Source organism: Pseudoliparis swirei, chromosome 3 (assembly GCF_029220125.1).
Source record: "Pseudoliparis swirei isolate HS2019 ecotype Mariana Trench chromosome 3, NWPU_hadal_v1, whole genome shotgun sequence".
NCBI classification, from domain to species: Eukaryota; Metazoa; Chordata; class Actinopteri; order Perciformes; family Liparidae; genus Pseudoliparis; species Pseudoliparis swirei.
Window position 1 is genome coordinate 24,505,457 of NC_079390.1, and position 24,942 is coordinate 24,530,398.

A 24,942-nucleotide genomic window follows, 5' to 3' on the forward strand; every position below is an offset into this window, starting at 1 on the left:
TCCGACTTTAAGTCGACCTCGCTGACAGCTCTCCCTCGGACTGGACCTCTGGACCCGCGCAGACCCTCTCGAGGGGACATGTGGTCCCGCATCGCAGCGGGTTCCGGTTCAGTTAGCGGACCGTCTCAGTAGCTCGTCCGCTCGCGGTGATGTCCTCGTGGCGCAGGCTGCACGCGACGGTGCGCGCGGCTCGCGGACTCTTTGCCCCCAGACGACCCGAACAAGGAGCCGCAGAGTGGAGCCGGAGCCTGAGTACTGGCTCACCTCTCCGGAATGACTTCTTCAAAGGTGAGCCTTTAATATATATATATATATATATATACAGTGGTGTATAAAGTACCCAAAAGTCATACTTGAGTAAAAGTAAAGATACTTGACTGGAAAATTACTCAAGTAAAAGTAAAAGTCACCTATGAGAATACTACTTGAGTAAAAGTATTAAAGTATCTGATTTTTTTGTACTTAAGTATCAAAAGTAATTTTCTGATCTTAAATGTACTTAAGTATTGAAAGTAAAAGTAAATACTGTTAAAAACTAAAACAAAGGGTCAGAAGAGTGCAGGTAGAGTGTGTCTAGCTTCACAGGCCCTGGTGCAGGTAGAGTGTGTCTAGCTTCACAGGCCCTGATGCAGGTAGAGTGTGTCTAGCTTCACAGACCCTGGTGCAGGTAGAGTGTGTCTAGCTTCACAGGCCCTGATGGTGCAGGTAGAGTGTGTCTAGCTTCACAGGCCCTGATGCAGGTAGAGTGTGTCTAGCTTCACAGGCCCTGGTGCAGGTAGAGTGTGTCTAGCTTCACAGGCCCTGATGCAGGTAGAGTGTGTCTAGCTTCACAGGCCCTGATGCAGGTAGAGTGTGTCTAGCTTCACAGACCCTGATGGTGCAGGTAGAGTGTGTCTAGCTTCACAGGCCCTGATGGTGCAGGTAGAGTGTGTCTAGCTTCACAGGCCCTGATGGTGCAGGTAGAGTGTGTCTAGCTTCACAGGCCCTGGTGCAGGTAGAATGTGTCTAGCTTCACAGGCCCTGATGCAGGTAGAGTGTGTCTAGCTTCACAGGCCCTGATGATGCAGGTAGAGTGTGTCTAGCTTCACAGGCCCTGATGCAGGTAGAGTGTGTCTAGCTTCACAGGCCCTGATGGTGCAGGTAGAGTGTGTCTAGCTTCACAGGCCCTGATGCAGGTAGAGTGTGTCTAGCTTCACAGGCCCTGATGCAGGTAGAGTGTGTCTAGCTTCACAGACCCTGGTGCAGGTAGAGTGTGTCTAGCTTCACAGGCCCTGGTGCAGGTAGAGTGTGTCTAGCTTCACAGGCCCTGATGCAGGTAGAGTGTGTCTAGCTTCACAGGCCCTGATGCAGGTAGAGTGTGTCTAGCTTCACAGGCCCTGATGATGCAGGTAGAGTGTGTCTAGCTTCACAGGCCCTGATGCAGGTAGAGTGTGTCTAGCTTCACAGGCCCTGGTGCAGGTAGAGTGTGTCTAGCTTCACAGGCCCTGATGGTGCAGGTAGAGTGTGTCTAGCTTCACAGGCCCTGATGCAGGTAGAGTGTGTCTAGCTTCACAGGCCCTGATGGTGCAGGTAGAGTGTGTCTAGCTTCACAGGCCCTGATGCAGGTAGAGTGTGTCTAGCTTCACAGACCCTGGTGCAGGTAGAGTGTGTCTATCTTCACAGGCCCTGATGGTGCAGGTAGAGTGTGTCTAGCTTCACAGGCCCTGATGCAGGTAGAGTGTGTCTAGCTTCACAGGCCCTGATGGTGCAGGTAGAGTGTGTCTAGCTTCACAGGCCCTGATGCAGGTAGAGTGTGTCTAGCTTCACAGGCCCTGGTGCAGGTAGAGTGTGTCTAGCTTCACAGGCCCTGATGATGCAGGTAGAGTGTGTCTAGCTTCACAGGCCCTGATGCAGGTAGAGTGTGTCTAGCTTCACAGACCCTGATGCAGGTAGAGTGTGTCTAGCTTCACAGGCCCTGGTGCAGGTAGAGTGTGTCTAGCTTCACAGGCCCTGGTGCAGGTAGAGTGTGTCTAGCTTCACAGGCCCTGATGCAGGTAGAGTGTGTCTAGCTTCACAGGCCCTGATGCAGGTAGAGCAGGGGTCTCAGACTCACGGGCCAATTGCGGCCCGCAGAACGATATTTTGTGGCCCCCTGCCTGAAATCAAAGCTTGGTGTTAGTGCGGCCCGCGCGTTTTTTTCTCACATGCATCTGGGCGTTTTCTATTTTTTTTAACACTTGTGGGCTACCATAGCTCAGGCTCGTGACAACAACGCGAATTAGCAATTGGTCACTTGTAACATATTTCGGGACTGTCACCGAGTGGAGGGAAAATATATCCTGTCACCCAGTGCTATACGGTTTTTTTCACCCAGCCCCAGTCATGTCTTTTTCTAAACCTGCTGTGAAGAGAAAAGTTGGCGATGAGCACAGACAATTTCAGGAGAAGTGGGAGCGGAATATTTTTGTTGAGCACAGGGGCATCCCAACGTGTCTAATATGCACGGATAAAGTTGCGGTGCACAAGGAGTATAATATCAGACGGCATTACTCAACTAAACATGCTGAGGAGTATGCAAAATACCTGGGAGATGAGCGAGAGGACCGGTCGCCAGACTTAAAACATGTCTACTGAGGCAACAAGGTTTTTCAAGAAAGCAAGCAAAGAGAGTGATGCGGCTGTCAAAGCTAGTTACGTGGTGAGTGAGATGATCGCTAAGGCAGGAAAGCCATTCAAAGACGAGTTCATCAAACAGTGCATGTTACAGGCTGCAAGTATAGTCTGCCCGGAAAAAAAGGGACAGTTTAGTAATATTAGCATTTCAGCCAACACAGTGGCAGAGCGCATTTCTGACATGTCAGGAAACATTTACGATCAACTGCGTGAGAAAGCTAAACATTTCCATTCATTCTCACTCGCTCTTGATGAGAGCACAGACGTCACTGACACTGCGCAGCTCGCAATATATGTCCGTGGTGTTGATAATTTTGAAGTGACGGAGGAGTTGCTCACAATGATTCCAATGCATGGCCAGACCACCGGTCAGGAAATATTCCGCCAGCTGTGTGATTCCATTGTGGATGCCGGCTTACTATGGAAGCGTTTTGCTGGAATAACAACTGACGGAGCGCCATCAATGACAGGGAGGAAAAATGGACTGGTGGCACTTGTTAAAAAAAAACTGGAAGAGGAGGGTGTGGAAGAGGCCATTACTCTGCACTGCATTATCCACCAGCAGGCCCTTTGCAGCAAATGCCTGAAGTTTGACAATGTGATGTTTGACGTTGTGAAATTCATCAACCATATCAGATCCAGGGGTTTAAAGCACCGGCAGTTTCGCGCTTTTTTGGAGGAAATAGATTCAGCATATGAGGACGTGCTCTACTTCACCGAGGTACGTTGCTTAGTAGGGGAAGGTATTGAAGAGGTTTTTTGAGTTGAGAGCAGAAGTGAAAGCCTTCATGGAGAAGGATGGGATGACTGTTCCTGTACTAAGTGATCCCAAATGGCTAATGGACTTAGCTTTTCTGGTTGACATCACACAGGAGCTGAATGTACTTAATAAGAAGTTACAAGGCCAGGGCCAGCTTGTAAGTGCTGCATATGACAATGTCAGAGCATTCTCCACAAAAATTGTATTATGGAAAGCCCAGCTTTCCCAGACAAACCTCTGCCATTTCCCAGCATGCAAGGCACTCATGGATTCAGGCACAACATTCAGTGGTGAGAAGTATGCTGATACCATTGGAAAGCTACAGGATGAATTTGACAACAGGTTTGCAGACTTCAAGACACACAGCCACTTTTCAAATTTTTGCTGACCCCTTCTCTTTCGATGTGGAAGATGCCCCCCCCTGTGCTTCAGATGGAGCTAATTGACCTGCAGTGCAATTCTGAACTCAAAGCCAAGTTCAGAGAGGTGAGTGGAAAAACAGACAAGCTTGGACAATTTTTGAGAGAATTGCCCCCCACCTTCCCTGAGCTTTCCAGGATGTTTAAGCGGATCATGTGCCTTTTTGGCAGCACCTATCTGTGTGAAAAGCTCTTCTCCACAATGAACTTTAATAAATCAAAGTTCAGGTCCAAACTTAAAGATGACCATCTTAAAGCCATACTGAGGGTCTCAGTTGCTTCCTCCCTCAAGCCAAATGTGGATCAGCTGTGTGAGAGGAAGCGCTGCCAAGTCTCTGGCATCAAGGAGTAGGAGGAAGTAAGTTAAGCTTATGTTCTGAAGAACCGTTCATGTTCTGCACGTTCTGACTTATTAGTAAAGATTGAGAAGATTGGATCAGTTGTCAGTTTTTTTTAAATACTTGAAGCCTATGTTCTGAAGAACCGTTAATGTTCTGCACGTTCTGACTTATTATTAGTAAAGATTGAGAAGATTGGATCAGTTGTCAGTTTTTTTTTGAATACTTGAAACCCTTTTTTTGTGGAATACTTGATGCGGCCCAGCTTCACCCAGAGTCTACCTCCAGCGGCCCCCAGGTAAGTTGAGTTTGAGACCCCTGAGGTAGAGTATCTAGCTTCACAGGCCCTGATGCAGGTAGAGTGTGTCTAGCTTCACAGGCCCTAATGCAGGTAGAGTGTGTCTAGCCTCACAGGCCCTGATGGTGCAGGTAGAGTGTGTCTAGCTAAACAGGCCCTGATGGTGCAGGTAGAGTGTGTCTAGCTTCACAGGCCCTGATGCAGGTAGAGTGTGTCTAGCTTCACAGGCCCTGATGCAGGTAGAGTGTGTCTAGCTTCACAGGCCCTGATGGTGCAGGTAGAGTGTGTCTAGCTTCACAGGCCCTGATGCAGGTAGAGTGTGTCTAGCTTCACAGGCCCTGATGCAGGTAGAGTGTGTCTAGCTTCACAGGCCCTGATGGTGCAGGTAGAGTGTGTCTAGCTTCACAGGCCCTGGTGCAGGTAGAGTGTGTCTAGCTTCACAGGCCCTGGTGCAGGTAGAGTGTGTCTAGCTTCACAGGCCCTGATGCAGGTAGAGTGTGTCTAGCTTCACAGGCCCTGATGCAGGTAGAGTGTGTCTAGCTTCACAGGCCCTGGTGCAGGTAGAGTGTGTCTAGCTTCACAGGCCCTGATGCAGGTAGAGTGTGTCTAGCTTCACAGGCCCTGATGCAGGTAGAGTGTGTCTAGCTTCACAGGCCCTGATGCAGGTAGAGTGTGTCTAGCTTCACAGGCCCTGATGCAGGTAGAGTGTGTCTAGCTTCACAGGCCCTGATGCAGGTAGAGTGTGTCTAGTTTCACAGACCCTGGTGCAGGTAGAGTGTGTCTAGCTTCACAGGCCCTGATGCAGGTAGAGTGTGTCTAGCTTCACAGGCCCTGATGCAGGTAGAGTGTGTCTAGCTTCACAGGCCCTGATGCAGGTAGAGTGTGTCTAGCTTCACAGGCCCTGATGGTGCAGGTAGAGTGTGTCTAGCTTCACAGACAGCCTGCACACAGTTGGGAAGCATTTCAGCAAGTCAACGTGATCCACGTCTCCATCCAGCTGTTTGCTGCTGTCATGCGCTTGAGATGATGAAGAAGTCCTCTTCATCAGATGAACTGGACCTGGTGGCATCACATAGCTGCAGGGAGGGTTCTTCCATGTGCTGCTTGATGTAGTCCATTCCTGAAATAAAGTGAGAGTATTACAGACATGATATAATTAATAACACTTCCTAACATGTCATGACCCAACCAACAGTTTTGTACAAAATAGTTTGTTTTAATTTGAGGTTTATGCATTTAGTTTAATGCACTGTCCGTGCATCCAGAGTTGATTTGTGAATATGTACTTGTATCTGTAGTTAAACACAGCAACAGTCCCAAATCAATATCGTCGCCATTACTGGACCGTCACTCTTATAATATTAAAACAAATAATGACAATAATGCTGTAATGATTAGCATTATATTATAGCTAAGACAACTCAAATCAACAAATTCTCACAACTGTCAACACTTCTTCAGCTCATTAACTCGCTAGCGATCCGTCTGCTCCACTCACGCTGATTGTCTCATTTAATTGACGATAGCTAGCGAACGTTAGCCTAACGTACAACATGCGTAGGACAATCAGACACCTGCCTCCCCCCTCCTGCCAAAGATATAACTGACTACAATCCTGAGGGCAACACTGCTAGATATCTTAACAGGTTTATGATGACTAAACATTAACGTTGCGGCTCATGGGATTAATCTTAATTTACCTCAATGTGTTTCCTGAGGTTGGTGAGTTGTTGAAGGCAATATCTCTGTAGCTTTCCGTCGGCATAAGAGGCATTTCATCCGGTAGGAAGAAACTTTCACTCCGACAAAAGAAAAGAGTTCGCTCAAATATGGCCACGGACGTTGATCTTGGTCCCCGTGGTTGAACGAGTAGCTTCCATTGCTGCTCCACATGAAATGAGTCGTCTCTGTAGCCGCTCGCTCGCTAGCATCCTGGGTATCACTGGGAAGAGAAAACACGCGGCAAGGACCACTGATCCCCAACCTGGTGTTCGTGCTGCGTTCAGGTGCGCTGCGGTGTGTTCCACAACAGTCTCATGATTATTTTTTTCCGGAGAAACGAGTAACGATACTGTTTCAGGGGAAATGTATCGGAGTAAAAGTACAAGTTTTCATTGCAAAATGTAGTGAAGTAAAAGTAAAAGTAAACAGAAATATAAGTAGTAAAATAAAGTACAGATACGCAAAAAAACGACTTAAGTAAAGTCACGAAGTATTTCTACTTCGTTACTATACACCACTGTATATATATGTGTATATGTATGACCTTTACTGACCCAGGTGAACCACCTGAGAACCGAGTCTCCTCTCCGGGACGAGCTGCCCAGAGGCAGCAGCAGGTACATATACAGCAGGGCACTAAGGACCTCATGGGACATGAATAAACACCATGTCCTAAATACACAACATAATCAGAGTCACATGACTCGCCACACAGTGAAGGCCTGGAGAGCTGGGGCCAGTCCTTCTGGTCGGGGCCACTGATCTCCTTTGAGGTCCAGGTTTTGTTTCCCTCTCTGACCGCTGGCTCAGACGGGGTCGCAGTGACCGGCCACTAATCACCTGCTGGGTGCTGCTCCACCTGCTCCACCTGCTCCACCTGCTCCTGACATCCTGTCCAGGACTCCATGAGTTCTGCTTCAGCGTGCAGCCGGCTCACTTCTCTCACGGCGAGATCACAAAGCTCTTGCTTCTGCGCCTCCAGACCTGGAGACTCAGCTGGCGGCGATGAGGAAGAAGGCGTCCGATGCGCTGCCGGGGGGCAGCTGGACCCCCCTGCAGGAGAACCCGGACCTGGCGCCCGAGAGGGCCGACATCGTGATCGTGGGCGGCGGCGTGGTGGGCTGGTCCGTCGCCTACTGGCTCAAGCAGAAGGAGAGGGTGAGGGGGGGGGTCAAGGTGATCGTGGTGGAGAAGGACCTCACGGTGAGAACCACTGCTTCCTTCCTGGTTGTCCCTGTTCCCTTGCTGACTGCTTCCTTCCTGGTTGTCCCTGTTCCCTTGTTGACTGCTTCCTTCCTGGTTGTCCCTGTTCCCTTGTTGACTGCTTCCTTCCTGTTGTCCCTGTTCCCTTGTTGACTGCTTCCTTCCTGTTGTCCCTGTTCCCTTGTTGACTGCTTCCTTCCTGGTTGTCCATGTTCCCTTCCTAGTTGTCCCTGTTCCCTTGTTGACTGCTTCTTCCTGGTTGTCCCTGTTCCCTTGTTGACTGCTTCCTTCCTGGTTGTCCCTGTTCCCTTCCTAGTTGTCCCTGTTCCCTTGTTGACTGCTTCCTTCCTGGTTGTCCCTGTTCCATTCCTAGTTGTCCCTGTTCCCTTGTTGACTGCTTCCTTCCTGGTTGTCCCTGTTCCCTTGTTGACTGCTTCCTTCCTGGTTGTCCCTGTTCCCTTGTTGACTGCTTCCTTCCTGGTTGTCCCTGTTCCCTTGTTGACTGCTTCCTTCGTGGCTGTCCCTGTTCCCTTGTTGACTGCTTCCTTACTGGTTGTCCCTGTTCCCTTGTTGACTGCTTTCTTCCTGGTTGTCCCTGTTCCCTTGTTGACTGCTTCCTTACTGGTTGTCCCTGTTCCCTTGTTGACTGCTTCCTTCCTGGTTGTCCCTGTTCCCTTGTTGACTGCTTCCTTACTGGTTGTCCCTGTTCCCTTGTTGACTGCTTCCTTCCTGGTTGTCCCTGTTCCCTTCCTAGTTGTCCCTGTTCCCTTGTTGACTGCTTCTTCCTAGTTGTCCCTGTTCCCTTGTTGACTGCTTCTTCCTAGTTGTCCCTGTTCCCTTGTTGACTGCTTCTTCCTGGTTGTCCCTGTTCCCTTGTTGACTGCTTCCTTCCTGGTTGTCCCTGTTCCCTTGTTGACTGCTTCCTTCCTGTTGTCCCTGTTCCCTTGTTGACTGCTTCCTTCCTGGTTGTCCCTGTTCCCTTCCTAGTTGTCCCTGTTCCCTTGTTGACTGCTTCCTTACTGGTTGTCCCTGTTCCCTTGTTGACTACTTCCTTACTGGTTGTCCCTGTTCCCTTGTTGACTACTTCCTTCCTGGTTGTCCCTGTTCCCTTCCTAGTTGTCCCTGTTCCCTTGTTGACTGCTTCCTTCCTGTTGTCCCTGTTCCCTTGTTGATTGCTTCCTTCCTGGTTGTCCCTGTTCCCTTCCTAGTTGTCCCTGTTCCCTTGTTGACTGCTTCTTCCTGGTTGTCCCTGTTCCCTTGTTGACTGCTTCCTTCCTGGTTGTCCCTGTTCCATTCCTAGTTGTCCCTGTTCCCTTGTTGACTGCTTCCTTCCTGGTTGTCCCTGTTCCCTTGTTGACTGCTTCTTCCTAGTTGTCCCTGTTCCCTTGTTGACTGCTTCTTCCTGGTTGTCCCTGTTCCCTTGTTGACTGCTTCCTTCCTGGTTGTCCCTGTTCCCTTGTTGACTGCTTCCTTACTGGTTGTCCCTGTTCCCTTGTTGACTGCTTCCTTCCTGGTTGTCCCTGTTCCCTTGTTGACTGCTTCCTTACTGGTTGTCCCTGTTCCCTTGTTGACTGCTTCTTTCCTGGTTGTCCCTGTTCCCTTGTTGACTGCTTCCTTACTGGTTGTCCCTGTTCCCTTGTTGACTGCTTCCTTACTGGTTGTCCCTGTTCCCTTGTTGACTGCTTCCTTCCTGGTTGTCCCTGTTCCCTTGTTGACTGCTTCCTTCCTGTTGTCCCTGTTCCCTTGTTGACTGCTTCCTTCCTGGTTGTCCCTGTTCCCTTCCTAGTTGTCCCTGTTCCCTTGTTGACTGCTTCTTCCTAGTTGTCCCTGTTCCCTTGTTGACTGCTTCTTCCTGGTTGTCCCTGTTCCCTTGTTGACTGCTTCCTTACTGGTTGTCCCTGTTCCCTTGTTGACTGCTTCCTTACTGGTTGTCCCTGTTCCCTTGTTGACTGCTTCCTTCCTGGTTGTCCCTGTTCCCTTGTTGACTGCTTCCTTACTGGTTGTCCCTGTTCCCTTGTTGACTGCTTCCTTACTGGTTGTCCCTGTTCCCTTGTTGACTGCTTCCTTCCTGGTTGTCCCTGTTCCCTTGTTGACTGCTTCCTTCCTGGTTGTCCCTGTTCCCTTCCTAGTTGTCCCTGTTCCCTTGTTGACTGCTTCCTTCCTGGTTGTCCCTGTTCCGTTGTTGACTGCTTCCTTCCTGGTTGTCCCTGTTCCCTTGTTGACTGCTTCCTTCCTGGTTGTCCCAGTACTCCCAGGCCTCCACGGTTCTGTCTGCTGGGGGGATCCGGCAGCAGTTCTCTCTTCCTGAGAACATCCACCTGTCTCTGGCCTCGGCGGACTTCATGAGGAACATCAACGTGGGTCATATTTAAAAACAGCTGAATGATTAATGAAAGAACAATGTGTGGCGGTCCTCCCTCGCCGGGTTCTGACATCGTTAAACATTTTAACTTGCCGTCGGTTCCTCCGTGTCGCCTCAGGAACATCTCGGCGTGTTGAACGACGACCCGGTGGACCTCCAGTTCAACCAGTCGGGGTACCTCTTCCTGGCCAGTGAGAAGGTGGCTCACATCATGGAGGAGAACTACAGCACCCAGAGGTGACTCCTCCAGACTGCCACTGGCTTCAGGGTCCAGACTCTCCTTGGACCTTCTGGGTCCAGACTCTCTTTGGACCTTCTGGCTTCAGGGTCCTGACTCTCTTTGGACCTTCTGGGTCCAGACTCTCTTTGGTCCTTCTGGCTTCAGGGTCCAGACTCTCTTTGGTCCTTCTGGCTTCAGGGTCCAGACTCTCTTTGGTCCTTCTGGCTTCAGGGTCCAGACTCTCTTTGGTCCTTCTGGCTTCAGGGTCCAGACTCTCTTGGGACCTCCTGGCTTCAGGGTCCAGACTCTCTTTGGACCTTCTGGCTTCAGGGTCCAGACTCTCTTTGGTCCTTCTGGCTTGAGGGTCCAGACTCTCTTTGGACCTTCGGGGTCCAGACTCTCTTTGGTCCTTCTGGCTTGAGGGTCCAGACTCTCTTTGGACCTTCGGGGTCCAGACACTCTTTGGTCCTTCTGGCTCGAGGGTCCAGACTCTCTTTGGACCTTCTGGGTCCAGACTCTCTTTGGACCTTCTGGCTTCAGGGTCCAGACTCTCTTGAGACCTCCTGGCTTCGGGGTCCAGACTCTCTTTGGACCTTCTGGCTTCAGGGTCCAGACTCTCTTGGGACCTCCTGGCTTCAGGGTCCAGACTCTCTTTGGACCTTCAGGGTCCAGTCTCTCTTTGGACCTTCTGGCTTCAGGGTCCAGACTCTCTTTGGACCTTCTGGCTTCAGGGTCCAGACTCTCTTTGGACCTTCTGGCTTCAGGGTCCAGACTCTCTTTGGACCTTCGGGGTCCAGACTCTCTTTGGACCTTCTGGCTTCAGGGTCCAGACTCTGTTTGGTCCTTCTGGCTTCAGGGTCCAGACTCTCTTTGGACCTTGGGGGTCTAGACTCTCTAGGGACCTCCTGGCTTCAGGTTTATTGTGACTGAAACATTTTGTGGTCTTAGGGGCGCCGGAGCCAAAGTGTTGCTTCTCTCTCCGGCACAAGTGAAGCAGAAGTTCCCGTGGATCAACACAGCCGGCGTGGCACTGGCTTCATACGGTGAGAACACACACACACACACACACACACACACTCACACACTCTCTCACTCTCTCACACACACACACTCTCTCACTCTCTCACACACACACACACACACCAGTAAACCTGACCTCTCGGTCTTCCAGGGCTGGAGAACGAGGGCTCGTTCGACCCGTGGACTCTGCTGAACGCCTTCAGGAGGAAGGCCGTCTCCATGGGGGTCATTCAGTGCCGCGGAGAAGTCACAGGTTTGTTGTTGTTGTCTTAGATTCAGTTCAAGTATCACTTTATTATATATTATTATTAATATCTAATAGACGCTCAGCATCCAACTTGGTTAACAATATTTTACTTTTTTTACGTTGCATCTTCTCTTTACCTCATTAATATGCAGTTTGAAGTCTTCCAGTTAAACATCAACGACTCCTAGAAACGCGTTGAGTCTCGGGGTGGAAACTTTCCACGGGAATAAAAGGAAATGGAAACTTTTATTGCATTAAAAATGTAATTTCATTAGCAGACATCATTATTAGTCGACGGCTGGGCGACATTCATGTTACAATTAAAGTAAACGTCGAGGCCCAGTGTTGTGTATCTGACCCCAGAATAAGTTAAAATGTACGTTTTTATATTGAAATTGTGCAAAAGAAACTAAACTCCGCCGTCGTGTTCTCCTTCCTGCTGCCTGAATGTTTCTTACGTTTTTATTTCCTCCCCAGATTTTAACTACGTAACCAGCCGAGTTCTGTCCCCCGATGGAAAGGAAATGGATCTCAGGAGGATCAAATCTGTGAAAGTGAGTCAGCGTTAAAATACAAATGTGTTGACCAAGTTGTTCTTTAAAACCAGAATCTGTCTAATAAAAGACCAAAACCTGGAGATCTAAAGAAGTAATAACATTTTCCATAAATATTGGCCTTTCTTTTGTCCACAAGGAAAACCAAAATCTGAACATGAATGTGTCTGTTTGTGTATTTAATGTCGAGATGAAGGAGGCCAGTTCAGGAGAATTAATTCACATGTTGGGGGACATGGTGGAACATTTAAGAGCCTCTTAAAGAACTTAGTTTACATGGTCAGATAAGACAGATTGTTCCTTTAAAAAAAAAAAAAGATTTATCTTCCCTTTTCACTTTTTTTAATATTCTGGTAATTTTTTTAAAGGTGGTATTTCTGTGTTCTGTAAACACAACACAATGAAACACTGAATATTGCAAATGAAGACATCTTAAAGGGAGTGTGTGTGTAGAGCAGCGTGTCCACACGGTGGCGTCCTGTGGTGTCGAGCAGGTGCAGATGCCCAACAGTCTGGAGTACCAGCCGGTGGAATGTGCCATCGTGGTGAACGCAGCCGGAGCCTTTTCTGCTCGGCTGGTGGAGAAGCTGGGGATCGGCTTCGGCCCCAAAGACTCGGTGGCCGGCGTGCCGCTGCCCGTCGAGCCGCGCAAAAGGTGAAGCGCCGACGGTCTGTGTACAGCTCGACAACCGGCGAGCGCTGGTACATGTCCACATGTCTGTCTGTGAAAGGGACGAGCGGCGCCTCCTTAAGAGAAACAAGTTCATCACTTTAAACAACAGACTGTAACGCTGTATCTTTAAACAACAGACTGTAACGCTGTATCTTTAAACAACACTGTCACGCTGTATCTTTAAACGACAGACTGTAACGCTGTATCTTTAAACAACAGACTGTAACGCTGTATCTTTAAACAACAGACTGTCACGCTGTATCTTTGAACAACAGACTGTCACGCTGTATCTTTGAACAACAGACTGTAACGCTGTATCTTTAAACTACAGACTGTAACGCTGTATCTTTAAACAACAGACTCACGCTGTATCTTTAAACGACAGACTGTCACGCTGTATCTTTAAACAACAGACTGTAACGCTGTATCTTTAAACTACAGACTGTAACGCTGTATCTTTAAACTACAGACTGTAACGCTGTATCTTTAAACAACAAACTGTCACGCTGTATCTTTAAACTACAGACTGTAATGCTGTATCTTTAAATAACAGACTGTCACGCTGTATCTTTAAACAACAGACTCACGTTGTATCTTTAAACTACAGACTGTCACGCTGTATCTTTAAATGACAGACTGTCACGCTTTATCTTTAAACAACAGACTGTAACGCTGTATCTTTTAACTACAGACTGTAATGCTGTATCTTTAAATAACAGACTGTCACGCTGTATCTTTAAACAACAGACTCACGCTGTATCTTTAAACTACAGACTGTCACGCTGTATCTTTAAACGACAGACTGTCACGCTGTATCTTTAAACAACAGACTGTAACGCTGTATCTTTAAACTACAGACTGTAACGCTGTATCTTTAAACTACAGACTGTAACGCTGTATCTTTAAACAACAAACTGTCACGCTGTATCTTTAAACTACAGACTGTAATGCTGTATCTTTAAATAACAGACTGTCACGCTGTATCTTTAAACAACAGACTGTCACGCTGTATCTTTAAACAGACTGTCATGCTGTATCTTTAAACAACAGACTGTCACGCTGTATCTTTAAACAACAGACTGTAACGCTGTATCTTTTAACTACAGACTAACGCTGTATCTTTAATGCTCGTCGGTCTGGTGTTGAATGTTTAACGTGGATGATGTTTTTGTGTGTACTTGTACACAGTCTGTGTATTACTGCACTAGATGAGTGAGAATGTTCTGCTGAACGTATTCCAGATTAGAGATCAGTTTGGGTGACCTCTTTGGGATCCTTGAGGATCTGTTATCTCTAAGACTCATTGATGAACTGAACAGCTTTTCTTGTTTATTGTTCGACTTTGCAAGATGGCGCCGTGCCAACGGCTGCCTGTCGCAGTAGCTGCCCATATGCTTTGTATTTTATTGTCTTTTTTTCCACTTTTCCTCTTTCTTTTCCTTTTCTTTCACGTTGGTCTAAGTTACGGTCGGACAATGGACAGTAACTACTTTTTTCGCAACTTTTCCCGTGGCTTTTGTTCACTTTGTCGTTTGTATCGGAGAGCCACAACAAACAATGACTGGGTCCGTTGTCTACTCGCGCGCTCAGCTGATCGCTGTGCAGGCCGCAGCTTCTGCCTGGAGACAGACCTGTGATCCCGGTGGAGCTACGGAGAAGAGCTCGCGGCTGCAGATCGGGTGCCGGGAGAAGGGCTAAAACGAGGAGATACAAACCCTCGGTACCGGCAATCATAATGGGGAACGTGAGGTCTTTGGCGAATAAGACGGATGAGCTCGGCGCGCTGGTAATGACTGAGAGGATCTTCCGTGAGAGCAGTCTCTTGTGTTTTACTGAGACGTGGCTACACGCGGACTATCCGGATCACAGCGCGTCTGTACCCGGCTTCAGGACTGTTCGGGCGGACAGAGACGCTACAATTCAATTCAATTCAGTTTATTTGTATAGCCCAATTTCACAAATTACAAATTTGTCTCGGAGTGCTTTACAATCTGTACACATAGACATCCCTGCCCCAAAACCTCACATCGGACCAGGAAAAACTCCCAAATAACCCTTCAGGGGAAAAAAAGGGAAGAAACCTTCAGGAGAGCAACAGAGGAGGATCCCTCTCCAGGATGGACAGAACAATAGATGTAATGTGTACAGAAGGACAGATTTAGAGTTAAAATACATTCAATGAATATGACAGAGTGTATGAATAGTTCATAGTAGGCATATTCCACGATGGAGACCTCCACGATCCATCAGGCAGATGGCGGTGGGGAGGAGGAGTGGGTGGAGTCTCAACAGTGGGCGGAGTCTCAACAGGACAGTGGCGCAGTCAGGAGCAGGAATTCCACGACCCAGACCTCGATGATCCATCAGCAGATAGGATCTATGCCGTCTCATAGGGTCCGATGACCCCATGAGACGTGAAGTCAAAAGGACTCCGGGGAGAAAGCAGAGTTAGTAACGTGTGATTGAGAGATGAAAATTCATCCTTAAGGAGAGAAAAGAGGAGAGAGGAGCTCAGTGCATCCTAAAACGTCCCCCGGCAGCTATAAGCCTATAGCAGCATATCAAGGGGCTGGACCAGGTGAACCTGATTCAGCCCTGACTATAAGCTCTGTCAAAGAGGAAGGTCTTAAGTCTACTCTTAAACGAGGTGACTGTGTCTGCCTCCCGGACTGAAATTGGAAGCTGGTTCCATAAAAGAGGAGCTTGATAACTAAAGGCTCTGGCTCCCATTCTACTTTTTAAGACTCTAGGAACTACAAGTAGTCCTGCATTTAGTGAGTGTAGCTCTCTAGTGGGGCAATATGGTACTACAAGCTCCTTAAGATATGATGGTGCATCACCAATCAAGGCTTTGTACGTTAAGAGAAGAATTTAAAAAGTGATTCTTGATTTTACTGGGAGCCAGTGCAGAGCAGCTAGTGCAGGAGTGATGTGATCTCTTTTCTTAGTTTTAGTGAGAACACGAGCTGCAGCATTCTGGATCAACTGAGGGACCTAAGAGACTTATTAAAGCAGCCTGATAATAAGGAGTTGCAGTAATCCAGTCTCAAGTAACGAACGTGAACCAATTTTTCTGCATCTTTTGAGACAAGATGTGCCTGATTTTGAAATATTACGTAGATGAAAGAATGCAGTCCTTGAGATTTGCTTTACGTGGGAGTTAAAGGACAAGTCCCGATCAAAGATAACGCCAAGATTCTTTACAGTGGTGTTGGATGCCAGGGCAATGCCGTCTACAGAATCCACATCACCAGATAATTGATCTCTGAGGTGCTCAGGGCCGATTAAAATTACTTCGGTTTTGTCTGAGTTTAACATCAAGAAGTTGCAGGTCATCCATGTTTTTATGTCTTTAAGACATGCTTGAATTTTACCGAGTTGGTTGCTCTCCTCTGGTTTTATCGATAAATATAGTTGAGTATCATCTGCATAACAATGAAAGTTTATGGAGTGTTTCCTGATAATATTGCCCAAAGGAAGCATGTATAAGGTAAATAAAGCTACACTGAGCGGTAAGAAGAGGGGGGGCGGGATCGCTGTTTATGTGAATGAACGGTGGTGTAATCCAGACCATGTGTGCGTGAAGCAGCGCTTCTGTAGCCGGAACATTGAACTGCTGGCCGTGGGGATGCGCCCGTACTATTTGCCGAGGGAGTTCACGTCCGCCATTGTGGTTGTCGTGTGCGTGCCGCCATCAGCTGACGCTGAGGAAGCTGTGGACACCATCCACTCCACTGTGTCTGCTCTGCTGAATCATCAGCCTGGAGCATTCATGACCATCATTGGTGACTTTAACCACACCACACTGGATAAAGCTCTGCCAACCTTCCATCAGTATATAGACTGCCCAACAAGGAACAATACAGCTCTGGACTTGCTGTATGCTAATACTAAGGACGCATACAGCGCCACTGCCCTTCCCCCCCTCGGCAGGTCTGATCATGACCTGGTCCGGCTGACACCAGGTCTGTTCCTCTGGTGAAGAGGCTGTGACCACCAGGACTGTGAGGAGGTGGTCTCTGGAGGCTGACGACGCTCTGCAGGACTGCTTTGAGTCAAGTGAGAAGACAGCTGGAGAAACTACACCAGCGCAGGGCGGAAGGTCCTGATGGCATCAGCCCCAGGGTCCTAAAGACCTGCGCCACCCAGCTGTCTGGTGTCCTGCAGCACCTCTTCAACCTCAGCCTGAGGCAGGAGGAGGTCCCGGTGGAAGACGTCGTGCCTGGTCCCTGTCCCAAAGAAGTCAACACCATCTGGCCTCAACGACTACCGACCGGTCGCCCTCACCTCCCATGTGATGAAGGTGCTGGAGAGGCTGGTCTTGGCCCACCTCCGGCCGCAGGTGAAATCGTCGCTGGACCCTCTGCAATTTGCTTCCCAGCCTCATGTGGGAGTGGACGACGCCATCATCTACCTGCTGCAACGAGCTCAGTCGCACCTGGATGGAACCGGTGTCTCTGTGAGAGTCACTTTCTTTGACTTCTCCAGTGCATTTAACACCATCCAGCCACTGCTGCTGAGTGAGAAGCTGCGGGTGGCCGGTGTGGACGCGTCCACCATCTCCTGGATCACTGACGACCTCACAGGCCACAGTTTGTCAGAATGGGCCATGTGCTGAACGGGGGTCAGTGATGCTGGAGCCCCACAGGGAACTGTTCTGTCTCCCTTCCTCTTCACCCTGTACACCAGTGACTTCCAGTACAACACGGAGTCATGCCATCTGCAGAAGTACTCTGATGACTCTGCAGTGGTCGGGTGTATTAGGGATGGACGGGAGGAGGAGTACAGGGCAGTGGTGAGCGACTTTGTAAAGTGGGCCGATGAGAACCACCTGCGGCTGAACGTGGCCAAGACCAGAGAGATGGTGGTGGACTTCAGGAGGAAGAGCTCCTCCCCCTCTGAGTGTCCTGGGAGTGGACGTGGACATGGTGGAGGAGGACCAGTACCTGGTGGAGGAGGACCAGTACCTGGGCGTCTCCATCGACTGAACTGGAAGGCCAACATCAACGCTGTGTACAAGAAGGGGAGGAGTCGACTCTTTTTCCTGAGAAAGCTTCGATCCTTCAACGTGTGCAGCAAGATGCTGGAGTTATTCTCCCAGTCGGTTGTGGCCAGTGTGCTGCACTTTGCCATTGTCTGCTGGGGGAGCAGCATCGGAGCCGGTGACACCAGCCGTCTAACAGACTGGTTAGGAAGGCTGGAGCACCTGGAACAGGTGGTGGAGAGGAGGACGTTGAAGAAACTGCTGTCCATACTGGACCACCCGGACCACCCGGACCACCCTCTCCACCACCTCCTGCAGGGACAGAGGAGGACTTTCTCCAGACGTCTCCTCACGCTGCCACAAGGACAGATACAGGAGAACCTGCCGACGGCTATGAGGCTCTACAACAGATCACCTCTTGCCAGATCGTAATATTTACACTATGTTGATCTGAACTTCACACATTTCATTTATTTACACTACACACACTTTTCATTTTGCACACTGTCTATATTTAATATTTTTATATTTAATTTAATTTGTCATTAGTATTGTGTATGCATATATGTTGTATATATATTTTATATTTTACTTTGTATACTTCTTGTATATATCTATATCTTTCATCCCTGTTTTTTATATTTTATTTTTTATTCTTGTGTTTAGTTTATTGGTGCTGCTACTGTTACGACAAATTTCCCCTTGGGGATTAATAAAGTATCTATCTAGCTATCTTGATCCCAACGAACCTCGTGAACACCAGCTGTGTTCGGAGGTCAAGTCTGAAGTGAACAATGGCCGCAGATCAGTTCAACGTGTCGGGCAGCAGCCGGTCATAAAAACCAAGTTTCCTTCCTGGCTCCAGCTCAACCCCCCAAGTCCTCAGGAGGCTCTCGGCCCGAACGGACGCTTTTGTTGGAGCTTTTCCACGGAATGAAAAGCACTTCAAATGTTCACGGTTTTCATGCCAAAAAGTATCAGGACTATCAGAATATATTTTGAATGTAAGACATATCCCGTTTATTTCCCCAGGTTTGTGTATGTGTACCACTGCCCCGACGGCCCGGGCCTCGACACGCCCTTCGTGGTTGACTACTCCGGCATCTACTTCAGGAGAGAAGGCTTGGGAGGGAACTACATTGCGGGGGCGTCGCCAGAGGAGGTTTGTTCCCCTCATAAAGAGATCACTGCTTCATGATGTAATAAATAAAGTGTTTTTGTTCCTCCAAGGGGGAGGAGCCAGACACCAGCAACCTGGAGGTGGACCACCAGTTCTTTGAGGACAAGATCTGGCCCAGCTTGGCCTCCCGCGTTCCAGCCTTCGAGAAGCTGAAGGTCGGTTTTTAGGCCGGTCCCCTTAGGGGGGTCCCCTTAGGGCTTACCTCCTAGGGCGGTCCTCTTAAGGCAATCCTCTTAGGCCGGTCCCCTTAGGGCGGTCCTCTTAAGGCGGTCTGTTTAGGGCGGTCATCTTAAGGCGGTCCCCTTAGGGCGGTCCTCTTAGGCCGGTCCCCTTAGGGCGGTCCCCTTAGGGCGGTCCTCTTAGGCCGGTCCCCTTAGGGCGGTCCTCTTAAGGCGGTCCCCTTAGGGAGGTCCACTTAAGGCATCTGAACCTCTCCCTCAGGTGACGAGTGCGTGGGCCGGTTACTACGACTACAACACCTTCGACCAGAACGGCATCATCGGGATGCACCCGCTGATCAACAACATGTACTTCGCCACCGGCTTCAGCGGCCACGGCCTGCAGCACGCGCCCGCCGTGGGCCGCTCCGTGGCCGAGCTGATCCTGGACGGGAACTTCACCACGCTGAACCTGAGCAGCCTCGGCTTCCAGCGCATCCTGGCCCGGGAGCCCAGGCTGGAGAGGAACATCGTGTAGGAGCCGGTCTTTTTCTAGTGACATTGAACGCACCGGATGAAGAACTCTGACCTGTGGTGATCGACTGGATCAGTCTCTGGTTTCTCCGGTCTTGCTGGTGTGACTGGAACAAAACACGCTTATCACTACTACACTACATTACATTTAGCTTGTAACCAAAAGGCTGTGTCCGGCTTCCTGTCCTCTTGACTTTAAACATCTTGAGAAAGTGGCAAATAAAATGTATGTTTTTAAATATTTGTGGTATTAGTGATATTTAATTAGCGCTGGCAGCCGGAACCAGACGACGGTGAAGAGAAATGAAGCTATTAGACCGTTGACATGACGACACGTGCAAATTAATACAACAAGAAAACGTATGAAACCCCAAGAAAAGACTAAAGTGATGTATAACTGCATAGTATCTTAATTATTAAAAATAAAAGGGATTTAAATACACTTCATGCAATTGGCCTAATTTAACATAGTACATGTCATATAATTGGAAACATTAATGTGTGACCATTACCGTGTACTCCTTTCTCTTTTTTAATCTATGATAATAAAAATAATTGTTTAATTCTTTAACTCGTCACTTATTCATTGAGCTCATATTTGGCACATTAAGCTTGAAAAACCCTACATGATGATGGAAGTCGTCTACATATCGCGCTGTTTACTGATGGTTTTACCATGCAGAGTTCCTCCTGCAACCCGATTTAAAGAAAGTACAGAAGTCAAATCTGAATCCTGGGAGAGTAATTTATAAATGAAATTAGATTTATGGAGGAAGAGTTTTATAGCGCGCATGTTTTAATGGTAAATATGAAGCTACGGTAGGACAGTTAGCTTAGCACAAATGCAGGAAACAGACTTCTATACAACCAGAAGAGTCGCCCCCTGGTGGTCAGGAGAGAGAATGCAGCTTTAACACATGAAGCATAGACTTCTATGCAACCAGAAGAGTCGCCCCCTGGTGGTCAGGAGAGAATGCAGCTTTAACATATGAAGCATATACTTCTATACAACCAGAGGAGTCGCCCCCTGGTGGTCAGGAGAGAGAATGCAGCTTTAACACATGAAGCATAGACTTCTATACAACCAGAGGAGTCGCCCCTGGTGGTCAGGAGAGAGAATGCAGCTTTAACACATGAAGCATATACTTCTATACAACCAGAGGAGTCGCCCCCTGGTGGTCAGGAGAGGTTTCAGCTACTCACATCATTGGAGTCTTCTAACAGCTGTTTTCTTTATAGCTGTGAGTCAGAACAATATGCAAATAAACATATACATGTTTTGGTTCACATTTATCATTTTGGGGTGAGTCTTGAAAAGAGGCCTGAAGTGAGTGAAGTGAGTGAAGTGAAGTCCAGTGAAGTGACTCAGCGCTGATGACTGAAGGACTTTCATTGGGAAGGAAACAGCAACACTGATCTGGTTTTTGTTTATTTTTTAATCTTCTCAGGGTGACTGGTTCTGGAGACGGCGGTGAAGAGGCCTCAACGTCTTCCTCCATCTCCCTTCATCGACATGCAGCTCATCCACTCAATCACACATCAGGGGGATCTTCTGCATGTACAAGACATTTTGTCCCTGCAGCTCTTCATTTTAATGCAAATGTGAGGGGGGGGGGGGGCAGGGGAAACTCAATTGAGGGATTTCTTTGTGAGGCCCAAAGCAAATCCCAAATGTTCTCAGGGCTGAAAACAAAAGCAGCATGGGTGCTGCTCGGGCCCCGGAGGCCCCTTCAATGGATGCGTGTTCCTCTCGTCGCCGACCCGCCCGTGCTGACGGGAGTCGCCCTGAAGTGACGCCCGGTGGGAGCTCTCCGGCTGGCTCCTGGAGCCGGTGTACACGGCGGCATGTGGCTGGGATTAGGACATTTCACTGTGGATTAAAATCGTTGCAACGAGTCCGGATGCAAGGAGCACTCTGGGCCCATGGTCTCCCCAAGCAGGTAGGTCCTTTGTTCCCTCGAGCTGGGATTCATTTTTCACTGTTTTTCATTTCTCTAACAACCCAAATGAGACGAATATCCACCTTTAAAACGTTGTGTTTGAAGTACAGCTGCTCAGAACAAAGTTACCTCAACATTGATATCTTCTCTCTGATTGTAAACTCCCGAGCAGAATTTTCAGTCGTGGCGTTGCCGATGATGTAATGCAAACACAAGAGGAATCCAAAGCTAACGGGACCTTCAAGCTGGAAAAACCACAACAAGCACAAGCAGTTCTCCCCGGAGACGACTTAATGAGAACTATACTTTGGTGCGATTGAAAACAGTTGGAAGATTTAAGATTATTATCAACGTTGAAAACGTTTGTATTGCAGAAATATTCGTTTTTCAAGTTGTCCCCCATTTTCTTTCCTGAAATGTAAATCTTGTTACGCAACACTCAAAGTGGACTCAGAGTGGACCGAGTGGTCCGACCCGGCTTCATCCCGTCTCACTGATCTGATGAGCGAGGGAGACGGGTGTCTTTCATTCTCTCTGTTTGTGTTCTGACGGCTGGAGGACGTTGAGCTCCGTCGTTGGGTTGAAAGGACTTCATGTTCTCTTTTTTATTTTTTTATACGCGACTCAAACAAGAGTAAAAAGTGCTTATGTTTGGGGATTATTTTGCACAGCGATATTATGCTGACAGCTCGAAAAGACGGAGCAACACGACGGAAATGTCTTCAGTTATATAATCAAGAGTTAGTTCAAAAACAGAAAGAGGAATATAGACTTCTGCAGACTCGTCCTCGGTTTACAGTGGAAACACAAACAAAGTGAATTGAATGATAAAATATATGCAGATATTCAGCATGTTTTAGTTTAGACTGTTTGGGGCTCAGTTGGTTTCTTTCCTGATTTGAACCTTTTTAGCCACACGAGTGATTTGGGGGACTTTGTCTGCTCTGAAGCCGTCGGTGCTCATGGGTCCCGACCTCCTGTTCCCTGCAGCTCCAGGATGTTCCAGGTGCTCCAGGGTCACATCCAGCCGGCTGGACACCGAAGCCGCAAAACCCGCCTGGTCAGCAAAGACGGCCGTTGCAACATCGAGTTCGGCAACATTGAATACAGCAACCACGTGGCGTACCTCGTGGACTTCTGGACCACGTTCGTGGAGATCCGCTGGCGCTTCGTCCTCCTCCTGTTCGTGGCGTCGTTCACGGGCAGCTGGTTCCTCTTCAGCCTGCTGTGGTACTGGATCGCCAAGAGCAACGGGGATCTGACGGGGCAGGACCGCGCCGCCGGACACGTCCGGTGCGTGGACAACGTGGACGGCCTCACCACGGCGTTCCTCTACTCCCTGGAGACCCAGACCACCATCGGGTACGGCGGCCGGGCGCCGACGGGCCACTGCGCCGGCACCGTGGCTCTCCTCGTCGTCCAATCGCTGATCGGCGTCTTCATCAACTGCTTCATGTGCGGCGTCATCCTGGCCAAGATCTCCTTGCCCAAAAATAGGGCGAAGACGGTGACCTTCAGCGACACGGCCGTCGTCTGCCTGAAGAAAGGACGTCTGTGTCTCCTGATCCGAGTGGCGAACCTTCGGAAGACCTTGTTGATCGGCAGCCAGATCTACGGCAAGCTGCTGAGGACGACCACCACGCCGGACGGAGACACCGTCATTCTGGACCAGGTGGACATCGACTTCATGGTCGACGCCGGAAAGGACAACTTGTTCTTTGTTTGCCCGATGACCCTCTACCACGTGATCGACCGGTCGAGTCCCTTCTACGAGCTGTCGGCGGACTCCCTTCCCCACCAGGACTTTGAGTTGGTGGTGTTTTTGGACGGCACGGCCGAGTCCACCAGCTCTTGCTGTCAGGTCCGGACCTCCTACGTCCCTCAGGAGATCCAGTGGGGGTTCAGTTTCCTGCCCATCATCTCCCGCACCAAGACGGGGAAGTACCGCGTGGACTTCTCCAACTTTTCTAGAAGCGTCCGGGTCACCGCGCCACACTGCGCCCGATGCTTCGAGACGGACGCCGACCAGAGAAACCACGACGGCCTCGACGGCGAGAACCACGACCAGCAGCAGAAGTCTGGGATCGACAACTTTGGGTTTCAGGTGATCGACATTCACGACTGCATGGACATCACCAAGGTGTGAGACAGGTGGGAAGGACACTGTGAAGATCCATTTCCTGCTTCCCTCTCTGAGCCTCACTGTTCAGGCTCTCTAGACGACGGACATCGGCTCCTCCAGTCAGTTTTTCAGATATTCGTCAGCACTTTTATTTGTATTTGCCTGTAATAGCAGAAACAGTCAAAGTGTGGATGAAAGTTAAGCTCTTTGGACTCTTCTAGGTAATGTGTGGAAGAGAAGGGGGGGGGGGGGAGTTACTGGAGTTTTGTCATTAGTCAAACTAAAACGCTCTGTACGAGGGAACTGAACCCAGCTGCTAAATAAATGAGATTATTTCAATTGTGACCATCGTTCTGTCGTATCTATGAAACTTCTTCTCGGGCAAACAATATATTTTTAAATAACCTTTTATTTAAATAACCTTTCACAAGTCTTTGCATTTGTGTTTGTTCTTCATGTCCTTTTAGTATTCTACATTGAATATGTTGTCTGATTATGCAGGAATATCAGAATTATGATTAATACCGATTACTAATTTAGAATTATAAATACTTTTTCTTCAATTGTAGCTACTTTAGAAATATGATTTTTTTCTTGCAGTCAAAATGTAATTCATAATCTGCTAGTTACTTTGAAAAGAATATATATATATACATATATATGTATATATATATGTATATATATATATGTATGCATATGTGTATATATGTATATATATGTGTTTATGTATATGTCTATAAATACATATGTATATGTAAATATATATATGTAAATATATATATGTGTGTATATATGTGTGTGTGTATATATGTATATGTAAATATATATATGTCTATATGTGTGTGTATATATATATATATGTATACATATGTATATATGTGTATATATACATATGTATACACATATATACATATGTATATATGTGTATCAACATATACAGGACTGTCTCAGAAAATTAGAATATTGTGATGAAGTTCTTTATTTTCTGTAATGCAATTAAAAAAACAAAAATGTCATGCATTCTGGATTCATTACAAATCAACTGAAATATTGCAAGCCTTTTATTCTGATTTATTGCTGATTATGGTTTACAGCTTAAGAAAACTCAAATATCCTATCTCTAAATATTAGAATATCATGAAAAAGTATACTAGTAGGGTATTAAACAAATCACTTGAATTGTCTAATTAACTCGAAACACCTGCAAGGGTTTCCTGAGCCTTGACAAACACTCAGCTGTTATAAATCTTTTTTTTTACTTGGTCTGAGGAAATATTAAAATTTTATGAGATAGGATTTTAGAGTTTTCTTAAGCTGTAAGCCATAATCAGCAATATTAAAAGAATAAAAGGCTTGCAATATTTCAGTTGATTTGTAATGAATCCAGAATGCATGACATTTTTGTTTTTTTAATTGCATTACAGAAAATAAAGAACTTTATCACAATATTCTAATTTTCTGAGACAGTCCTGTATATACTGAATCCACCACTAAACACATGTTATGGTTTCCTTTCATCTTTTATGGTTGTAAACTGCTCTCGTGTAACTTTGAGG

General features: G+C 47.8%; 2 protein-coding genes across 4 annotated transcripts; both read left to right on the top strand.

Annotated features, from left to right (window-relative positions):
• On the top strand, window positions 1-19,895 carry foxred1 (FAD-dependent oxidoreductase domain containing 1). Of its 2 annotated transcripts, none has more exons than XM_056410779.1 (11): window positions 1-288; window positions 7,172-7,392; window positions 9,639-9,749; window positions 9,873-9,991; window positions 10,923-11,017; window positions 11,146-11,247; window positions 11,719-11,795; window positions 12,290-12,450; window positions 18,485-18,614; window positions 18,683-18,787; window positions 19,074-19,895. In XM_056410779.1, exons 1-11 carry the CDS (start codon window positions 150-152, stop codon window positions 19,326-19,328), a joined length of 1,515 nt encoding a protein of 504 aa, XP_056266754.1. In that variant the 5' UTR covers window positions 1-149; the 3' UTR covers window positions 19,329-19,895. The 2 variants fall into 2 exon arrangements, with proteins under 2 accessions (XP_056266754.1, XP_056266757.1); XM_056410782.1 differs by having other exon boundaries at window positions 7,172-7,347.
• An 83-nt stretch (window positions 19,896-19,978) lies between these two features.
• Window positions 19,979-23,731, top strand: LOC130191180 (ATP-sensitive inward rectifier potassium channel 1-like). Of its 2 annotated transcripts, XM_056410842.1 has the most exons (3): window positions 19,979-20,926; window positions 21,006-21,264; window positions 22,255-23,731. In XM_056410842.1, exons 2-3 carry the CDS (start codon window positions 21,248-21,250, stop codon window positions 23,408-23,410), a joined length of 1,173 nt encoding a protein of 390 aa, XP_056266817.1. In that variant the 5' UTR covers window positions 19,979-20,926; window positions 21,006-21,247; the 3' UTR covers window positions 23,411-23,731. The 2 variants fall into 2 exon arrangements, with proteins under 2 accessions (XP_056266817.1, XP_056266814.1); XM_056410839.1 differs by lacking the exons at window positions 19,979-20,926; window positions 21,006-21,264 and adding an exon at window positions 21,310-21,574.
• Window positions 23,732-24,942: the final 1,211 nt, after the last annotated feature.